At 40.6% G+C, this 17,777-nt stretch overlaps 3 protein-coding genes across 5 annotated transcripts; 2 read left to right on the top strand and 1 right to left on the bottom strand.

The window, feature by feature from the left end:
* Positions 1-168: 168 nt before the first annotated feature.
* On the top strand, positions 169-3,519 carry dnajb9a (DnaJ heat shock protein family (Hsp40) member B9a). Its single transcript, XM_027013878.2, has 3 exons — positions 169-237; positions 1,025-1,255; positions 1,406-3,519. Exons 2-3 carry the CDS (start codon positions 1,039-1,041, stop codon positions 1,834-1,836), a joined length of 648 nt encoding a protein of 215 aa, XP_026869679.2. The 5' UTR covers positions 169-237; positions 1,025-1,038; the 3' UTR covers positions 1,837-3,519.
* Positions 3,520-3,945: 426 nt separating this feature from the next.
* Positions 3,946-13,468, top strand: dnm1l (dynamin 1-like). Of its 3 annotated transcripts, XM_027013858.2 has the most exons (20): positions 3,946-4,174; positions 5,357-5,501; positions 6,032-6,067; positions 6,794-6,840; positions 7,361-7,432; positions 7,527-7,613; positions 7,743-7,905; positions 7,982-8,102; positions 8,228-8,359; positions 8,462-8,668; positions 9,109-9,229; positions 9,497-9,652; positions 10,390-10,479; positions 10,597-10,689; positions 10,799-10,852; positions 11,118-11,189; positions 11,995-12,135; positions 12,375-12,484; positions 12,585-12,744; positions 13,090-13,468. In XM_027013858.2, the coding sequence occupies exons 1-20, from the start codon at positions 4,073-4,075 to the stop codon at positions 13,144-13,146; spliced, it is 2,166 nt and encodes a 721-aa protein (XP_026869659.1). In that variant the 5' UTR covers positions 3,946-4,072; the 3' UTR covers positions 13,147-13,468. The 3 variants fall into 3 exon arrangements, with proteins under 3 accessions (XP_026869659.1, XP_026869660.1, XP_026869661.1); XM_027013859.2 differs by lacking the exon at positions 6,032-6,067; XM_027013860.2 differs by lacking the exon at positions 11,118-11,189.
* Positions 13,469-13,863: 395 nt separating this feature from the next.
* tnnt2d (troponin T2d, cardiac) lies at positions 13,864-17,716 on the bottom strand. The gene is made up of 12 exons (XM_027013861.2): positions 17,688-17,716; positions 17,212-17,264; positions 17,009-17,016; positions 16,699-16,723; positions 16,541-16,598; positions 16,333-16,449; positions 16,010-16,087; positions 15,789-15,902; positions 15,037-15,149; positions 14,564-14,654; positions 14,348-14,385; positions 13,864-14,006 (listed from the first exon to the last, which is right to left on the bottom strand). Exons 2-12 carry the CDS (start codon positions 17,244-17,246, stop codon positions 13,961-13,963), a joined length of 723 nt encoding a protein of 240 aa, XP_026869662.2. The 5' UTR covers positions 17,247-17,264; positions 17,688-17,716; the 3' UTR covers positions 13,864-13,960.
* Between the last annotated feature and the right edge of the window lie 61 nt (positions 17,717-17,777).

The raw sequence follows: 17,777 nt of genomic DNA, 5'->3' as shown, positions 1-17,777 counted from the left end.
ATCTCATCATGGAAGAGTGCTCAAATAAATTTCAAAACATTATATCTGTGCATATGTCCACTATCGTGCCGTCAGGCAAATACACGAATGAACGTACCCATAGTTCTCGACACGTAAAGACCACGTGGTACATAAAAGCCAATCGAATTGCGATTCGTGGTGTTGCTGCTTGGAATGGAAACAGCCCGTTATTTCTGCTTCGCAAATTAGCACCATTCACTGACTGTACTGTTAAGCGTAAGTAATATTACCAATCGATGCTTTGGAAATTACATTTTTATCTGCGTATTTTGATGTGCAGCCAGTTATCTTTTGTTTTACATTTCGTATTTCTTTCTTGTCAGGCTAATGTTGCTTATTTAGCTAGGTTAGTTAGCTAATGATAGCTAACAGCTTGCTAGCTAAGAGGATTAAGAGTGAACTGGCTAATTAGCTAGTTTAGTCCACCGAAAACAAGGCGCTAAAGTAACCCTTGAGGTTTATTTTTTGCTTTTAATTTGTCATGCCTAATCCAATCCAACAAGAAAGCAGATTAATAAATGTATTGTTTGTGACTGAAGTTTTCTACCTAGCTGGCTGGCTATCTTGGCTGTATGAAACTATGCGATTTATTCCAAAGTTAAGGAATTTTCCTGATCGTAATGAGTTCACGATTAGTCATTTCAGCGCATAATGTCTCACGTTATTTTCGTAAAATCAAACTTGGTTTTCGTCTCAACTAATGATTCACATTTTGAAGGGGGCGTGGTAAGTTTTAGAAGCATACTTGAGATCATTACGTCAATATTCTCCAGAGCTGTTGGATGTCTACCTTGATACAGACTTAAGGTTCTGAGTAAGACCGGCTTGCTCCAGGGTTAAAATGTAAGATAAATAAATGTCCCAGTGTATACCAGTTTGGAAATGACACAATATTCCAGAAGCTTCACCTGGTTCAGTTATAGTCTAACAGTTTATTAAGCCTTCTGTATGCTGTAAGATCTTGTAAATTGACTTGCATACCTGTCTTTATTTTATCAAACAGGCACCAGCAGCAGCATGGCCACAGCTCAGTCAACGTTAATGTTTGCTGTATCCGTCTTGATGATAACAGAACTAATACTGGCCAAAAAGGACTATTATGAAATTTTGGGTGTACCCAAAGATGCTACAGAGCGGCAAATTAAGAAGGCTTTTCACAAGCTAGCTGTGAAATATCATCCAGACAAGAACAAGAGCCCTGATGCAGAGACAAAGTTCAGAGAAACTGCAGAGGGTAGGTGCTTGTGGCTATTTAACCACATTGCCTTGTTTTTTATATTTATATATATAATATATATATATAAAATTTATTTATTTATTGTTTAAGACTTCTATTCATAATAGCAACACAGTCTAAACACTATTGTCGTTCTGTTTTTTTCAGCATATGAAACACTCTCAGATGAGAAAAGGAGGAGAGAGTATGATCAGTTAGGACGGGGCGCTTTCTCCGGTGAAGGCATGAGAGGTGGAGGCCAGTACTTCCACCAGTACTTTGATTTTAACTTTGATGATATGTTCAAAGACTTTGACATCTACAGCCAGAACAGGCATGCCCGGCCCAAAAGGCACTTTGAGGACCATTTCAGGGCTCACCAGCAATCACACAGCCGCCACAAGAGGCACTTCCAAGGAGCCTTTGGTGCTGGGATCTTTGATGAGCTCACTGACGACATGGAGAGGATGTTTACATTTGACAGACACACCAAGCGGACCGAGAACCGCTTTCAAGGCACGGCCAAACAGCACTGCAGAACTGTGACTCAGAGAAGGGGGAATATGGTGACCACCTACACTGACTGTACATCTTCCTGAACTCCAGAGTGGATTATGGCCACCAGATAATAGCAGTCATTCTATGGCTATTTTGTTTAGTTAATTTATGAACTTGCTGCTGTGGTGAGTGAAGTTTGATATTGTTTTTGAGTGACTGGGAGGATTCTCAGTTCATATGGTGACACTGACAGGTGACATTACTTTAAACAGAGTATGCTGCACGCTGATTTATGAAATAAGGTGACTAATATGAAGCATACTTAGATTTAATTGTTAAATTCAAAATCCCTAAATGGCTAATGATTTGTGCTAATAACTATAAACAATTATCTTGCCTATCTTAGACATTTATTATTCATCAGCCCACCACTTTGCTAAAATACCTTTAGTTCATAATTAGAATAAAAGGAAATTGATCATGGGCAGTTATTTATAATTGGATTACAGACCAGCAGTTAGATCATGGCACAAACCAGGATTTTTTGGTGAGTTCTCATTTAAAACAAAACATCATCCAATAGGGATGTTCCTTGTTTCTCATATTATTGAACAGTTTTGACTTTAGGCTTAAGTTATCCAGCTAAATGATAAATGCTTCTTTTTGACATATTTCCAGGCTATCCTTAGTATGGTTATCCCTGGTTTGGTTATGTGATAGAAAGGAAAAACCCCAAGTGATATAATTCCTAATCTGTTAACTTCTGATGAACAATGCACATAAACACATGGTAAATATTAATTTGCTTTAGAGTATTAGTATTTGCTGTTTATTGGAAGGTTTAACTTTTTTTAATTTATTTATTTTTTTTTTATTTCCAGACTCTTAATTCTTGAATTTGAGGTGCCTTTTTCCATTCTTCTGAAGTATATTCAGATTCATTGTAAAAGTAATGTTAAAGTACAGAAATACTTAAGTTCTTTGCTGTGTTCATTTTATTCCAAGGTTGTTTGATGTATTTAGTTTTGTAAATTACATCTCAAGTTGCCCAATGTGGGTTTGATTTTGTTTTAAGTTTAATCATATTAACAGTTTTTGCAATTTTGATATTATCCAATCCTGAAATCATTTGGAAAATTTGAAAAATGTAGTGCAATATTAACAAATTTGGATGGATCTACTACTGCATAAGTTTTAAAATGTAATCGGGTAAAACAAGGATATTTTAAAGATGCATTTATTTTTAAATTGGCTTCTTTCTACTCAGTTTATCAATAAAACTTGCCAAACCAAAGCCATTGATGATAACATGTTCAGAGTAACTGATTTCACATGATCTTGTTACACCTTGATTCAGCCTGAGCAATATGAAAATGAAAAGCCCAAAGCAAATTGATCCCAAAAACTGCAACGTAACCTTAAGCATTTGCCTGAGCCCATGAGTGTCACTCCTGAAAAATTGTATTGTCTAGAATGCATGGAACAATACTATTGTTTTATTTTCTTGTTATGATGTAAATAATATATCTAGTTCACTTGTGTTCCTGTATGACAAATCACATTTTACCTCATTTTTCACATGGAATAATTTTGTTCTTGTGCAATATTTTATGCCAGCTGTTCTGTTAATACCACTGTTACTTGCTGGCCTATCATTATTGAACTGACTAAGATAACCCATTGTACACTTGCCTTATTTAAATCCTATGGATAAAGCTTAAATCTGAATGACTAAATTCAAACCCAAATGTATGTACTTGGGTGGAATAAATGATGAAAAACTACAATCGCTGCATTTTCTCAATTATTCTCAGATTCTATAAAAAATCGGCTTTATATGTAGACCTAGCAAATATTTTGAACACTTTACATATACATTTCTCTCTCGCCCATATATATATATATATATATATATTACATACACACAGGTTTTTATAAATACTGCTCTTGCGGCAAGGATGTTTGAAATATAGTGTTTCTCTGGAAACCTTACCTACTTTATTTCAATTTTTCACTTTTTGACTACTTCTACTCTCTTTTTAATCACTTAATATAAATATTAATTGAATATCTTATGTTGTCATGTGAAAACACATCAAATGTACATAACTGTTTCGTTGCATAGATAACTAGAAGATTCAGAAGTAGTGGGAAGCACTTTCTGTCTATGAACTTCAAATCCCACAATTCCATTTGAGAAAATTGTGCGCCGTGGTTTCATGGCCAGAGCTGTTAATGGTGGCTCTGTAAGGGACATTGTATGACTTTGTCCCGTGTATTGCGGGGTGGTTGACCAAGAAGACCATTCGTTTAGACAGGCAGCAATTGCCAAAAACAATGGAGGCTCTTATTCCAGTCATTAACAAGCTTCAAGACGTGTTTAATACAGTGGGGGCAGATATCATACAGTTGCCGCAGATTGCGGTGGTTGGAACGCAGGTAATGCGGTGTTTTTCAGTTTCGTTAACGTTAGCTGGCTAACCGGCAGTTATTATTAAACTGGTATTCTTAAGTTAACGATGCCACTCATTTATATACTAGTATGGCACACGTGTCTAAATAACTACTATGAAAAGCTGTCGCTTTACATTATTCAATGAGTCGGTGCAGATGTTATCTAATGTAACAGATAGCTAGCTAGCAAGTAAGCTGGCCAGATATGCTCACTTGTTACAGCCTAGCTAGCTAACTAGCTAAACTAAGGTTAGTTATATGTGTAGCTAGCTAGCTCTCAGGCTATTTGACCTCATTTCAACATAATTGTTAGTCAGTCTTGTAATTAGCTACAGAAGGTTTCACATTCTTGCGGGATGGAAAATATGAATTACAGATAACCCAAAGATGTTGGTGAATACACTTTGTAGCTAACTCGCAGGCTATCTATCAAGTAGCTATGCTAGTGGGGAAAGAAGGACAACATCTAGTGTTAGTTTACTTTTTGAAAGGAGAAAATGCATGTTTTGTAGGTATTAACCGCAGCTCAATTCTCAATGAATGGTCCCTCAGTGATAAAACAACTACGTTAAGAGGAGTTAGCACGAAGTTAAAAGGCCTGTAATTAATACACAGGGAGAATGATACACAAATAATACACGAATGATTCCTGGTTTTGAAACATACCCCAAACCAAAGTAACGTAGGTTACCTATTGCTTGATTATACCGACTATTGTCTGAGAACGGCATCCTTAGTATTAAGAAAGTTGTTTGCACTTGGCACTGTAAAAAAAAAAGTAGCTATTACTTGAAGTAAGAATAGCTTTCTACATGAAGTGCCTCTAAAGGACTGAGAAGGCTAGCTACAGTTCTCCAAAGCTACTATTTCAAGAAGAAGCATTTGTCATTTAATAGGTTTCATCTTATTTTAACTACCTCATTTTTTTTCAGTGGCAGTTAAGAGGATATTTCTGTCTAGGCAGCAAAAGACACAAGGACAGTGAAGTGTCATTAAGCTGTCTGAAATGGCAGGTGGACTCTTCTGAGGATTTGAGTGTGTTAATGAACAGGTCTATATGATTACTCTGAGGTTGCAGGCCCAGAGAACAGCTGCTTTGAAAGAACCAGAAGTGCTTCTTTGCCTGTTGCAGTGTTCCTAACCTTGTAATGACTTTCTCCTTCACAGAGCAGTGGGAAAAGCTCCGTGCTGGAGAGCCTGGTGGGTAAAGACCTCTTGCCCCGTGGCACGGGTATTGTCACGCGCAGGCCTCTCATCCTGCAGTTGGTGCATGTGGACCACGAAGATCGCCGGAAGACGAGTGACGAGAATGGTATCTGTGCGCCATAAGCCCCTCTCCCCCTCCCCTCCATTCTAATCCCCTGTCTGTCATTCACCTGTGTGGGTGTTTCTGCGTGCTCAGGAATGGGCTGAATCTGTCACCTCCTTATGTCTCATTGGTTAACACAGTTGGGGTTGGGCTGAGCCTTATGAACTGTAACCTGTCACAACAAAAGGGCTGCACCGCTGTGTGATTTCACGCCTTTGTCCCTTAGTTGCTCGAGGAACATTAACAATACCTGAAATGCGCCTCTGCTTTCCTGCAGCAATGTTATGAGCAAATGGAGTGTCTCTTCTGTAAAGTGTAAGACCAGAAAACGCGCAGTTGTAACTTTGATTTGAAGCAAAGTCAGTTGCATCACTGTTATTCTCTCAGTCTCAGGACAATCAAATGGACTGCTCTACAAGTCACCAGTGTGAATATTTCGGTCATTTGCTTGTGCTACAGTCTACAGCGTCTGCATGGGAAAACGGCTGTCCTGGGCTAAACCTGTTTCCTCTTTCATCTTTCTTTAACTGCAGACCCCAATGCCTGGAAAAATGGACGCCTTTACAAAGGTCTCCTTTTGCTTGTCTTTGCCCTTCCATTTGTGCTGAGCAGCATCTAGCTGACTTTTTTTGCCCTTATGTTGCATCTGTTTAGTTCCTATATTTGCTTGCCTTAGATTAATCCCAGCAAATGTAGTCAGATATCTCTGCATCACACAGGATAAATCAAGCAGTGATGATTCCTGTATGGGGTCCTAAAATGTTAACCCCATTCTAGAATCATCTGGTAAATGTGCTAGTAGCTCATTTTCTGTTCGAGGCAACATGCCTGAGCAGAAGGAGGAAACTGTGTGTGAACTGAAGAAAGAGTGGGAAGCTTGTGAAATATTGAATGCTTGGACTACCCATAATGCACAGTTCTTGGGTTTGTTCCTTTTTTATGTCATTTGCTGGGCTGATGCTTGTTCTTGACACATTGTGGATTTACAATGGAGGGTTAGGACATGTAGTATAACTAAGTAAATGGACTAACTCTCTCCAAGGTCTGGTTCACAATCACAGTCTTGGGACAGTTTTTTTTTTTTTTTGTGTGTGTGTTTTTTCACCTTTAATACACTTTACCCCAGTTAATGAAGAATTTGCTGTTTAGTTTAGGAGTTAAGTTAGGGTAGTTTGATTAGGGGGAAACTGAAAACAGTCCAGGACTGGGAGTGGGAGCCATTTTTCTAGACACCCATTGTTGGATGTTCCTGCTCTTTGCTCAGCATGTGGTAATGGTTGACTGTATTCCTCTAGGTGTGGAGAGTGAAGAGTGGGGCAAATTCTTACACACAAAAAATAAGGTATGCTTATACAGCACCGAAAAATGGTTATAGTTGACACAATAGTTCTGCACTGCTCCAGCAGTTTCAGAGATTATGATTTGATGCATTATCTTGTTGTCACCAAACCAGATCAGATGTTTAACATCAAATTAGCTTGGGAAATCATTCTTGATATATATTTGGTCTGAAGACCAAATTAACATTTTGAAACACGTACGTGTCTTTAATAGAGATTGGACAGTTAATTGAGTACTGATTGGCTGTTTGGACTGTAGAGCCAGTGATTAGCACACTCCACCCTTCATTGCTTTATCTATTTAAGTATTAGTTTAAGACTTTAAGGAGTCAGATCATAAACATTCCTTTTACACAAGTAGAATAAAAGGATGCAGGCTTCTCACTCTCTCATGGGAGTACTGTGGAGCATTGGCATGTGCAGCATTACAGTGTTAGCAAAGGGTTTTAGATTATGCCTGCTTCCCATTTATGTCTATGTGCACTGTGTCTTCTTGACTGTGAAAAATTCTGTTTGTTTAAGCTTTACACAGATTTTGATGAAATCAGACAAGAAATTGAAGCTGAAACAGAGAGAATTTCTGGCAACAATAAGGTATAGATGATGTTCCACAAAATAACTATTAAAAGTATGTACAGTGACTGTGCTATGGAATTATTACATCTTACTCCAGTAATGTCTCCCGCAGGGCATTAGTGATGAGCCCATCCACCTAAAGATCTTTTCCCCTCATGTAGTTAATCTTACTCTGGTGGATCTGCCTGGCATCACAAAGGTGATTTATTTCATTAATAGTCAGACCTGATGAGCCATAACCTCTAATCTTTTTGAAATTACATTTGGGAAAATTACTGTAGTTGTCACTATAATAGTCATTGCAGTGTGTTTGTGTATTTATATGCAGGTCCCTGTTGGTGACCAGCCCAAAGACATTGAGATTCAGATCCGTGAGCTCATCCTGAAATACATCAGCAACCCTAACTGCATCATCTTGGCAGTCACAGCTGCAAACACGGACATGGCCACCTCTGAGGCCCTCAAAGTGGCCCGTGAGGTTGACCCCGATGGTCAGTCTCTTTCACTAGCTTATTTTTGAACTGCAGTATCTTGTTGTTTCTAAGCACTGTGCTTTGTGCATCTTAGGCCGAAGGACACTGGCCGTGGTGACCAAGCTGGATCTAATGGATGCTGGCACAGATGCGATGGATGTCCTCATGGGCAGAGTTATTCCTGTCAAACTGGGACTCATTGGAGTGGTCAACAGGTGAACAAAGAATAGCAGAAAATCTTCTGTCATACATGATTGCAGGTGGTTATAAGCAATTGCTTTAGGGGCCTTTAGATAATACATTTGTATTCCTTAAATTGAAGCTTTTCTTGTTAATCCAGGAGTCAGCTGGACATCAACACCAAGAAGTCCGTGGCTGATTCTATCCGTGATGAGCATGCTTTCCTCCAGAAGAAGTATCCCTCCTTAGCTAACAGAAATGGAACCAAATACCTGGCCAGAACGTTGAATAGGTCATTCCTAAAAAATGTTTTTCTCAGAATAATTTCCCCACAACCCCCCCAAAACTAGTTATGATTTGCACACTTATTCCATGCTCATCTTCCATGTGGCAGGCTTCTGATGCACCACATCCGGGACTGCCTGCCCGAGCTGAAGACACGCATCAACGTCCTGGCGGCGCAGTACCAGTCTCTGCTCAGCAGCTACGGCGAGCCAGTGGAGGACAAGAGCGCCACCCTGCTGCAGCTTATTACCAAGTTCGCCGCTGAGTACTGCAACACTATCGAGGGAACAGCCAAACACATCGAGACCGCTGAGCTGTCAGTACCGGCAAGCAGTGCTCCCACTCTTAATTTGCCAGCCCATGGCTAAGATTGTCTCAGAGAAATAACGAGCTAGCTGTCTCTCGCCGAAGGGAGTGTTTCTTTCAAAAGCAGCTGGAATTGCGGTGGCTGCAAGCAGAAGATGCACCTCAAAAATGGCAAAAAAAAAAAAAAAAAAAAAAAGCAGCCAGAAATGGCAAAATGCATTTTTTAAGGCACTATACCTAGTCATGTTTGCGTTCCTTACCTTGCAGATGCTTCTGCATGTAGGGGGATATTTGATGGCTGAATATAACTGAGTGGCTTTGAGTACAATAGCATATTCTGCATTCTGTGGTTATTCTTATAAAGTGTCAGCCTGTAATGCAGTATGGTGGGTTCTCTTGACCAGTAGCTACTGTGATCCCACAGGCATTAATACTTTGCTCATATTTTAGGTGTGGTGGGGCCAGAATTTGCTATATTTTCCATGAGACGTTTGGTAGGACACTGGAGTCGGTTGACCCTCTTGGTGGGCTCACGACCATAGATGTGCTCACAGCAATCAGAAATGCTACGGTGAGCTGATAATGTTAAGTTTAATGTATAGTTACTTCTTAAATATAGTTTTATTGCCAGAGTTGGGCTCTTGGATAGCTGTGTAAAGCAGTATCTGTGTTATTGGTGTGCGTCAGGCAAACTGCCATAGTATGAAATAGAATCTGTCTTATATGTTATCTGAAATACTTTGCAGCAGGGACTGTTAGGTAACATGTTCTGTGTTGAAGAGATTGCTGGATATTTGTATCATGGGGACAGTAATGTAGTGTTTGTGTGTGTACCCAGGGGCCACGTCCTGCTCTGTTTGTGCCGGAGGTGTCGTTTGAGCTGCTGGTGAAGAGGCAGGTGAAGCGTTTGGAGGAGCCTAGCCTGCGGTGTGTGGAGCTGGTGCACGAGGAGATGCAGAGAATCATCCAGCACTGCAGTAACTACAGCACACAGGTGTGTAGTTCTCTCGCGCACACACGCATGCTGAGGCATATGGCCTGCAGGTTGCCTTAATTGTAAGTCTTAGTCACAATTATTAAAGTATCTGTACACTGAAGTATCTGGTCATTGGCCTGAAAAAGAAAATGTTATTGTTCATTTTATATTGTTTTGGTTTTTTACATGATCAAATTACAGAACTTCCCGTTCTTGGCAAGGGGGGATGCCATCCCCCCTAAAAAAGAAAGAAACAGGAATGGAAAAGGGGGGGAAAAAAACAGCCCATTTTTGCATCTCCTTTTGATCAGTTTGGTTGGATAACACAAGTTATGTAATATTGTAAGATGACTTATGTTGTCTATTTATTTTAATTATCAAGCCAAATCCTGTTAAACTCCATTGTGAATGCAAGCAATTAGGGTGCGATCTGACTGGTTTCCTGCTCTGTACAGTAGAGTATTTGGTTCAGTGCGTGCAGTTGCGGTAGTGCAGATTCTCACAGGCGTGAGATGTATTATTTAATCCCACACCCCACCCCCTCAGGTGAAACCAACCAGCCACTTAGTTTTTTATTTTTCATTTTTATTTTATTTATTTAATCTTTACAGTTCGACCACTAGTTCCCAGTATTGGTAGTGAGCAAGTGGAACTTTCTAGGGCAGATCCACCGTAGTTTGCCCCTTCAGCAGATGTCCCCTTGCTCTCCATAAACTCTAATGTATCTGACCACACCTGACCTGCATTGTTTTCAGGAGTTACTGAGGTTTCCAAAGCTTCATGATGCCATAGTAGAAGTGGTGACGTCGCTCCTGAGGAAAAGACTTCCCATCACTAATGAGATGGTAGGTCTGTTCATTTATTGACATTCTCCACACACAGGCCAGCTGCATCACAGGACCTTGGACATAACCTACTGCATATAGTAAGACCCTCTAGCTAGAGAGGTTTTTCTTTTACAGGTTCACAATTTGGTGGCTATTGAATTGGCGTACATCAACACCAAGCATCCGGACTTTGCTGATGCATGTGGACTAATGAACAACAATATCGAGGTTAGGTCAATCATTTGCTACTGTAATTTAACAGTTTTTGGGGCCATGTGAATCTAAAAGCATTAAATGTAGTGAAGAGGGTGAAGCTTTGTTGCTGTATTGTGTGCAGGAGCAGAGGCGTAACAGAATGAGAGAGCTTCCCTCGGCGGTACCACGTGATAAGGTATGTTTCTGTTGCCTCAGAAATCCAGAGGGCTTTTTTTCCACCATAAGCGGTGCTTCAGGCACTAATTCCCTAACATCTCTTTCTGTCCTGCACTGTATGGTCTTTGTGCTCTGAAAGATGCAGTTTATGGTTACTTTCTTTTCTCAGTGCAAAGGCATCTAATGTCAAATTGCAAATTAAAGCTGAAGGCCCAAAGTGAGTGTGGTTAGCTGCTGCCAGCACTAGCAGATGGCTCTGTCTCGCTCTGCCTCTCTCCCTGTAGACTCTGAAGGGTCCCGGTGGGCAGTCTCTGTCCCCTAGCGAGCCACCCCTGGCTGAGGGCGATGCCCCCAAGGTGTGTGGCACACACTAGATCTTGTCATCTAAAGTGTGGGCATGGCATGGCACTGGCAACCCCACCCCTACCCCTTTCGGCTCCCTGTGAACCTGCCCCACTGCATGGCTACTGCTACTCAGCCAAACGGAGCCTGCGAACTTGCTATTCCGCTTTGGATATTCCCAAAGATACAATGCAAGAGTACCTGGTTTTGTTTTTTACATGGATAAGGAAATTGTTTTACCAAATTCAAGTCTGGTCATTTTGTGCATGCGGAATGTTTGCTCTGGAAAGTGTGTTGCTCTCTCAAAAATGACAGCAATAAGACACTTGGAAAGGCAGGCTGTTTTAGTTTGTTTTATTTATTTTTTATTTTTTTAACACATACTCAAACATGCTGTTTCAGACCATTGACAGCATTCGTAACATACGACAGTTTATCACGGGTTAATTTTGAACAATTGTTCAATATCTTTTCTTATACTGCTTCCAAGAACCACTATCATCATAATTCATTGTACTAATTCCCCTCTCTTGCTCTTTGTCAGTGTTGCATGTGTTGACCTGAGCTCTCAGGAATTGCCCAGTACAGATTTATGGGAAAAGCATGCCTCTGCTTCCTGTGACTGGTGTTTTCTGAGTGAATAAATGAATTGAGATGCAGACTGTTTGGAAATCTGAATTGGTGTTCATTAGTTCAGCTCTGACCCTAAATTAGCTACTCTCAAAACACTAGTTTCAGTGTTAAGATATTCTCACGAGGCCTTTATACTGAAGAAACTCTTTGAGAATGAGCTGATTTGCCGTGTGTGTGTGTTTCCAGGGAGACCAGGAGGCAGGCGCAGGGAGCTGGAGGGGCATGCTGAAGAAAGGGGAGGAGAGCCAGACGGAGGAGAAGCTGAAACCACAGGGGCCTGTCCCAGCCAGCCCTCAAAAAGGACATGCCATCAACCTGCTGGACGTGGTGAGGTCACACGAACCGTCACAGCTGACAGCCCCTTCCAATGCCACACAGACTGCCACAGCTTAAGCACCGAACAGCAACACACTCGTTCTGGAGAATGTAGGGCCGTATTTATTAGGAACCGCCTTAGCCTTAATCTCATAGGGAAAGCAAGAGTGTGTGTGTGTATTCTCAGCTGCTATAAGACCTGCTTACAGGCACTAATTAACAGCAGTTTGTTTTGGCCCTGTTTTTGCCAGCCCGTCCCTGTTGCCAGGAAACTGTCTGCCCGAGAGCAGAGGGACTGTGAGGTCATTGAAAGGCTCATCAAGTCCTACTTCCTCATCGTGCGCAAAAACATTCAGGACAGGTATGTACAAGGAGACACCCACATGCTTATCAGCACTCTCACCCGCCATCTTGTTCCCTTCCTCTCTTATTATCCTTCTTTCTTTCTCGTTCACTTTCAGTGTGCCCAAGGCTGTGATGCACTTCCTGGTGAACCATGTGAAGGACAGCCTGCAGAGTGAACTGGTGGGACAGCTGTATAAATCAGGGCTGTTGGATGACCTGCTCACCGAGTCGGAGGACATGGCCCAGCGCCGCAAAGAGGCTGCAGACATGCTGCAGGTAGACGCACGCCACCACCACAGTCACGTCACAGCACACCATCAGCCAATTCAAAGTGATGATTGCAGAAACTAGCTCTCATTCATCCATTTGGCCATTCATTCAGTTATTCATATGTAAACAGTGAAAAGTGGCTGTTGGAACTTGAACAGTGGAAGAAATGGATATCATATATCGTCCAGCCCCAAATACACACATGCTAAAGCTACAGTTATAAATCTACTGCTGTACATATTTGAAATTGAATGAGATTAAGATTCATGTTAATGCAGATTAGAGCAGCACTAAAATATAAGTCTCAGATAATGTGGGTAACTACCCCACACCCCTCCTCTGTGTCCACAGGCCTTGCAGAAAGCCAGTCAGGTCATTGCGGAGATCCGGGAAACGCACCTGTGGTGACGACTTCTACCTGCTGCCTAGCCCTGCCCCTGCCCCCCACTGTCTGGACCTTGCAGACAGCCAACTTGAAAATGCACTGGTGTTAGTTTTCTGTGTGTGGATAATAGTTTTGTCACATGCTATGGACTCTCATTTGATGTACTCGAGGACACAGAATGTTTTGTCACACCAACACAGCGTTGTCTTTCATCACCTTAAGTATGTAAACAACCATGTAAGCCTCTTTTTCCTGCAGCCCAGGGAAGCAACGTGTCCCTGATAGAGCTTCAATTAAAAGTAGTAATGTAAAAGAATAAAATAATGAAAAGAACACATCTGTTTTTATGCTTTCTGTGGGTTTGTGTTAAAGTGACAGGTTTCATGAAACATGCCTTTTGAGTTAGGCTTCACTTTATTTATTTATTTGAGTAGTAAAGTACAGTTTTGTACAGAGGTCCTCCATCAGCAGGACCTGTAAGAAACAGCCAATGAATGACCTCTGTCCGAAATGTTCAGAGATTGTGTACTTAATTTGCTTTTTTAAAAATTTGTTGTGATAGAAAACACTACCAATTTTGGAGTCTTTCTACTGAAAGAAAAAAAACCCACATTGAAGATGTTTTTAAAAAATACTTTATGATGATTAATCACTCAGGTGGTATAGGTCAAAAAGACTATTCTATATGTCAATCCTGAAGACAAAAGAAATACCAAGTGAAAATGAACAGCAAGAAAAACTTGTTCTTGTACCTGCACTTGCATTAGTTTTAATGACAACTGCAAAACACAAAAGACTTTGCATCCTTGGGCTTCGGCCGTTGGCGCCGTTGGCTCTCTAGCGCACCCTACCGCCTACTTTGACCTTGCTGCGCCCCTTTGCACTGCAGAGAAGAGTCAGAGAGGCATGTCACACGCTTACCATACAGCAAGCAGGTGTGGGCATCTGTTACCCAATGCCTACATGCTCCTTCCCAAGAACAACTTTCTACATGCTTTTCTACACGGTGCATGACTAGAGTTAGTGCTAGTTTGTAGAGCGTTTTGCTTTTTATTTGTTTTTGTTTTTGTTTGTTTGTTTTTACCCTGGGAGGCTATAATAGCATTTTATACTGAAAGTGACAGTGGGAAGCAATCCCGATATTTTAAAATGAAAGTCATATAAACTTTGGTCCAATCCAAAGGTGTGGAAAAATTCTTGTGTTTTATAGAGCTCAACTCTTACCTCTGATGTTCATGGACCCGAACAAGGAGTTGGGTGATCTGTAAGAAACAGAGAACCATAAACTATCAAGCTTAACCTGATATTAAAATAAAAATATTAAAACGATCCCACGTTAAAATGGAGAGGTTTGATGCATTTGCATCAGGTTCTAAATGAGGTTAATAGGTTTGGTAGGTTTGTATGTTGGTTTGTATAAGTGAATGCATGTTCTCTCACGTCATATTTCTGTCGTTTCAGCTTCTCCCCTAGGTCAAACTTCTCTGCCTCTAGTTCCGTCAGCCATTGCCACAGCTCCTTGGCTTTATCCCTGCACACACAGAGGAAGAGCTCATTTCCTCTTACTGCTTAACCAGAGAAAAGCCTCAATCTTTTTCACAAAAGCAAAAAATAAATCTGGTTCCAAGATTTGGTTTCATTCAGCATTACAGCTGGTTCAGAGCCTTACATGATCAGTTAAGTTACTCTTTGTTAGAAATAACACATTTGGACCTGCTGCAATGCTTTATGGGTAATGCATGGGACTGCTAGTTCATGTCAAGGATGACAATTGTGATGGGAAGCTTTCACCAGAGAGCAAGGGTGAAACCTCAGCACCTCAGCATTCTGCAGCACTGTTTCCTAAAGGTGTATATCTCAGTGCAGTGAGTGCCACTGGAAATGAAATGTTTGTGGATTTGGAGGCAGCATACTTGAGCTTGTCCTCAGTGAGGTGATCAATGCTCAGAGGCTTTCGTCGCTCAGCCAAAATCTTTTTCTTTTTCTCTCTCTCTGTCTGCTTCTTGGCTCCTTTGCGGCCCTCCCCCTGAAAGTCAAGAAAACGTAGTCTGTTGGAGTCTTATGTCCTACTTTCAATTTACATTCACAGTCCACTTCATTTGCTACATCTTATATGTGTGTTTTACTGATGCACAGTTACACACTGTAGTCTATCTGTTGCCTTGTTGCCCTCTAACTTATTATTACATGTACCTATTATATTATACCCATTATTCTAATTGGATGACAGCTGAGATCCACCTTTTCCTTGGCATCTTCATCCTGCTTTGTCCTGTGTTCCTCAACTCCCAAATAACAGGGACATCCAACAACTATCTGGCCCATAGCTGTAGCTGAAGATTCCATTCAATTCATGAACTAGCTATTGCTAACGGAAATTGTGTGCGGCAACAGATCAGCCACATAATCAGATTGCACATCTCTGAGGTAACACTTTCACATTTTATTTCTCCTTTTCTAGCCTAAGAATACATTTTCTTTCTTCAAAAAACCTTGTCAAAAAAGTGTTGTTTGTTGGCTATACTTTTGAACATTCTATTCAACTTGTTTAAAAATCCCAGGAACTACACTTTTAATCCAAGTGGTTTGAACTTGTACATTGTAGAACGTTAGTTATTTTCCATAACAACTTGCAAAACAGCTTCACTAGTCACATTGTACGCACCCTCTGCTGAAGGCTTCCATACTGATGGGTCATACTGGTGAGAGCCTTCTTCTTCTTGACATCTTCATCCTGCTTCTTCCTCTGTTCCTCTTGCTCCTTCCGTTCCTTCTCCTCCTGCAGACAAACTTTAGTTTCACAAACTCCTGGCTGCGCTAGGTTTGCGTGTAGGCCTGTTCCTGTCACGATCGTGTGCCGACTGGGCTTTTGTCAGGGCAACTCACAGCTAATCTAGCCTGCCGCTCCTTCTCTCTCTCTGCTCGAATCCTCTGCTGCTCAGCTCTCTCCGCACGGCGTTTCTCCTGAAAGCATGCACACACGCGCACGCTCACACACACTGCTCCTGTTATATTCAGCCAGTGGAGCAATCAATTTATGCGCCTAGTGTACACCACGAAACTACGGTCGCTATCCTTTTGCTTCAACAAATGTATTCGATTTCATCCTGGGAGCCCCCTTGCCATGGATGGCATGTGTGGCCCAGCTGGAACATAAAACCTGAATCTTAACTGCAGGGTGCAGTGTTATGAGCCTACCACACACTCACAATCCTATTGACCAGAGCAATGAGCTCCTCCTCTTCTTTTTTCCTCTGGAGGAAGTGAGCCTCTATGAGGGATTGCAGCTCAGCCAGGTCCTTCTCCTGACGCTTGCGGTGGATGTCCTGGCACACAGAAACGCTGGCTGCTTGGGCTCTCACAGTTGCAAGGAGAATGCAAGTACAATACGCAATGTTGGAAAATAGAGAAGCTTACATCAAAATCTACTTTTTCTCCATCTGGAATTTTTGGTGCCTGAATATTTGACAGAAACCTATAGAATAAAAAAAAAATAATTAGAGTTGATCTGCTTTACCTTGTAAGACACTGTGATTAAGGGACAGAGAAAAGAACATTTAGACAGAAAATCTTACTTAGGTTTGGATCTTGAATCATCCACTGTATTTTGAGAAAAATAAATATAAATAAATTCAGCCAACTAACCATATGAAGAAGCAGTGACCTTTAATTCAAATTTGTTAATATAATAATGATAAGCCTTATTTAAATAGCACTAGTGTTTTATAGAAGGATAGAATGGAAATAAAATCCAGTGAAATGAGGCAAATAAAGCACATCTCATACACAAACTGTTTACTGTTACTGTTAGTGACTGTTTACTCTTAATGCCTGTTCACTGTCTAAAATGTTTGCCCATCCCCACTTGTTTTTGTGGAATCTTACCTTCTTCCCTGTTTAAAAAACAAACAGTAACATAATTAGTGTGCATGTTACCACTGTTGCCAAAATATTCCAACTTAATTATAATCATATTCATTAAACATCAGTATTTTTGTATTCTTTATTCCTAGGGCGTTCAAAGAAATGCAGTAGTCCTATTTATTTAAGCAGTCAAAATCATTCTTTATAAAAAATCATTTACTCACTGAACTTCCTCCATAACCTCTTCAGTGTCTGCCATATCTATTACCAATTATTCCTTTAAATACAACAGAGCATACAGGACACTATATATTTTGATATTTTAGCACAGTGCTATTGATTATAATATGTAATGTGGTTCATATATATATAACCACATTACATATTATAATCAATTCTATCTTATTTAGTTATGCTAGAGGTTAAACTGTGATTAAAACATCTCTTTATATTTCTAAGTATGCATTCTGAAGTACAAATGCATACAAACATATAAATAAAGCAATATAAGGTGAAATTTAATCCAAAATTAAATCCAACTAGGGAACTCACATCACGAAAGTCTTCAAAAATATTCAAAAGAATCAAAACTGTGTATTTAAATGTCAAATTGAGTTGTTTACACTCATTATTCACAAATTATAACAATTATCATATCACAAATGAAAGGGCTATTGATGTGGAGTGGAATTCATCTTACCCAACTCCCAGAGGAGGAGTAGCTCTCTGCTGGATTGCAGTGTTGAAACAGGTGGGCCCCAGTCATCAAGTTAACACACTGGAACACCAT

Source organism: Electrophorus electricus, chromosome 12 (assembly GCF_013358815.1).
Source record: "Electrophorus electricus isolate fEleEle1 chromosome 12, fEleEle1.pri, whole genome shotgun sequence".
Classification (NCBI taxonomy): Eukaryota; Metazoa; Chordata; class Actinopteri; order Gymnotiformes; family Gymnotidae; genus Electrophorus; species Electrophorus electricus.
This window is presented reverse-complemented; position numbering and strand designations above follow the sequence as displayed.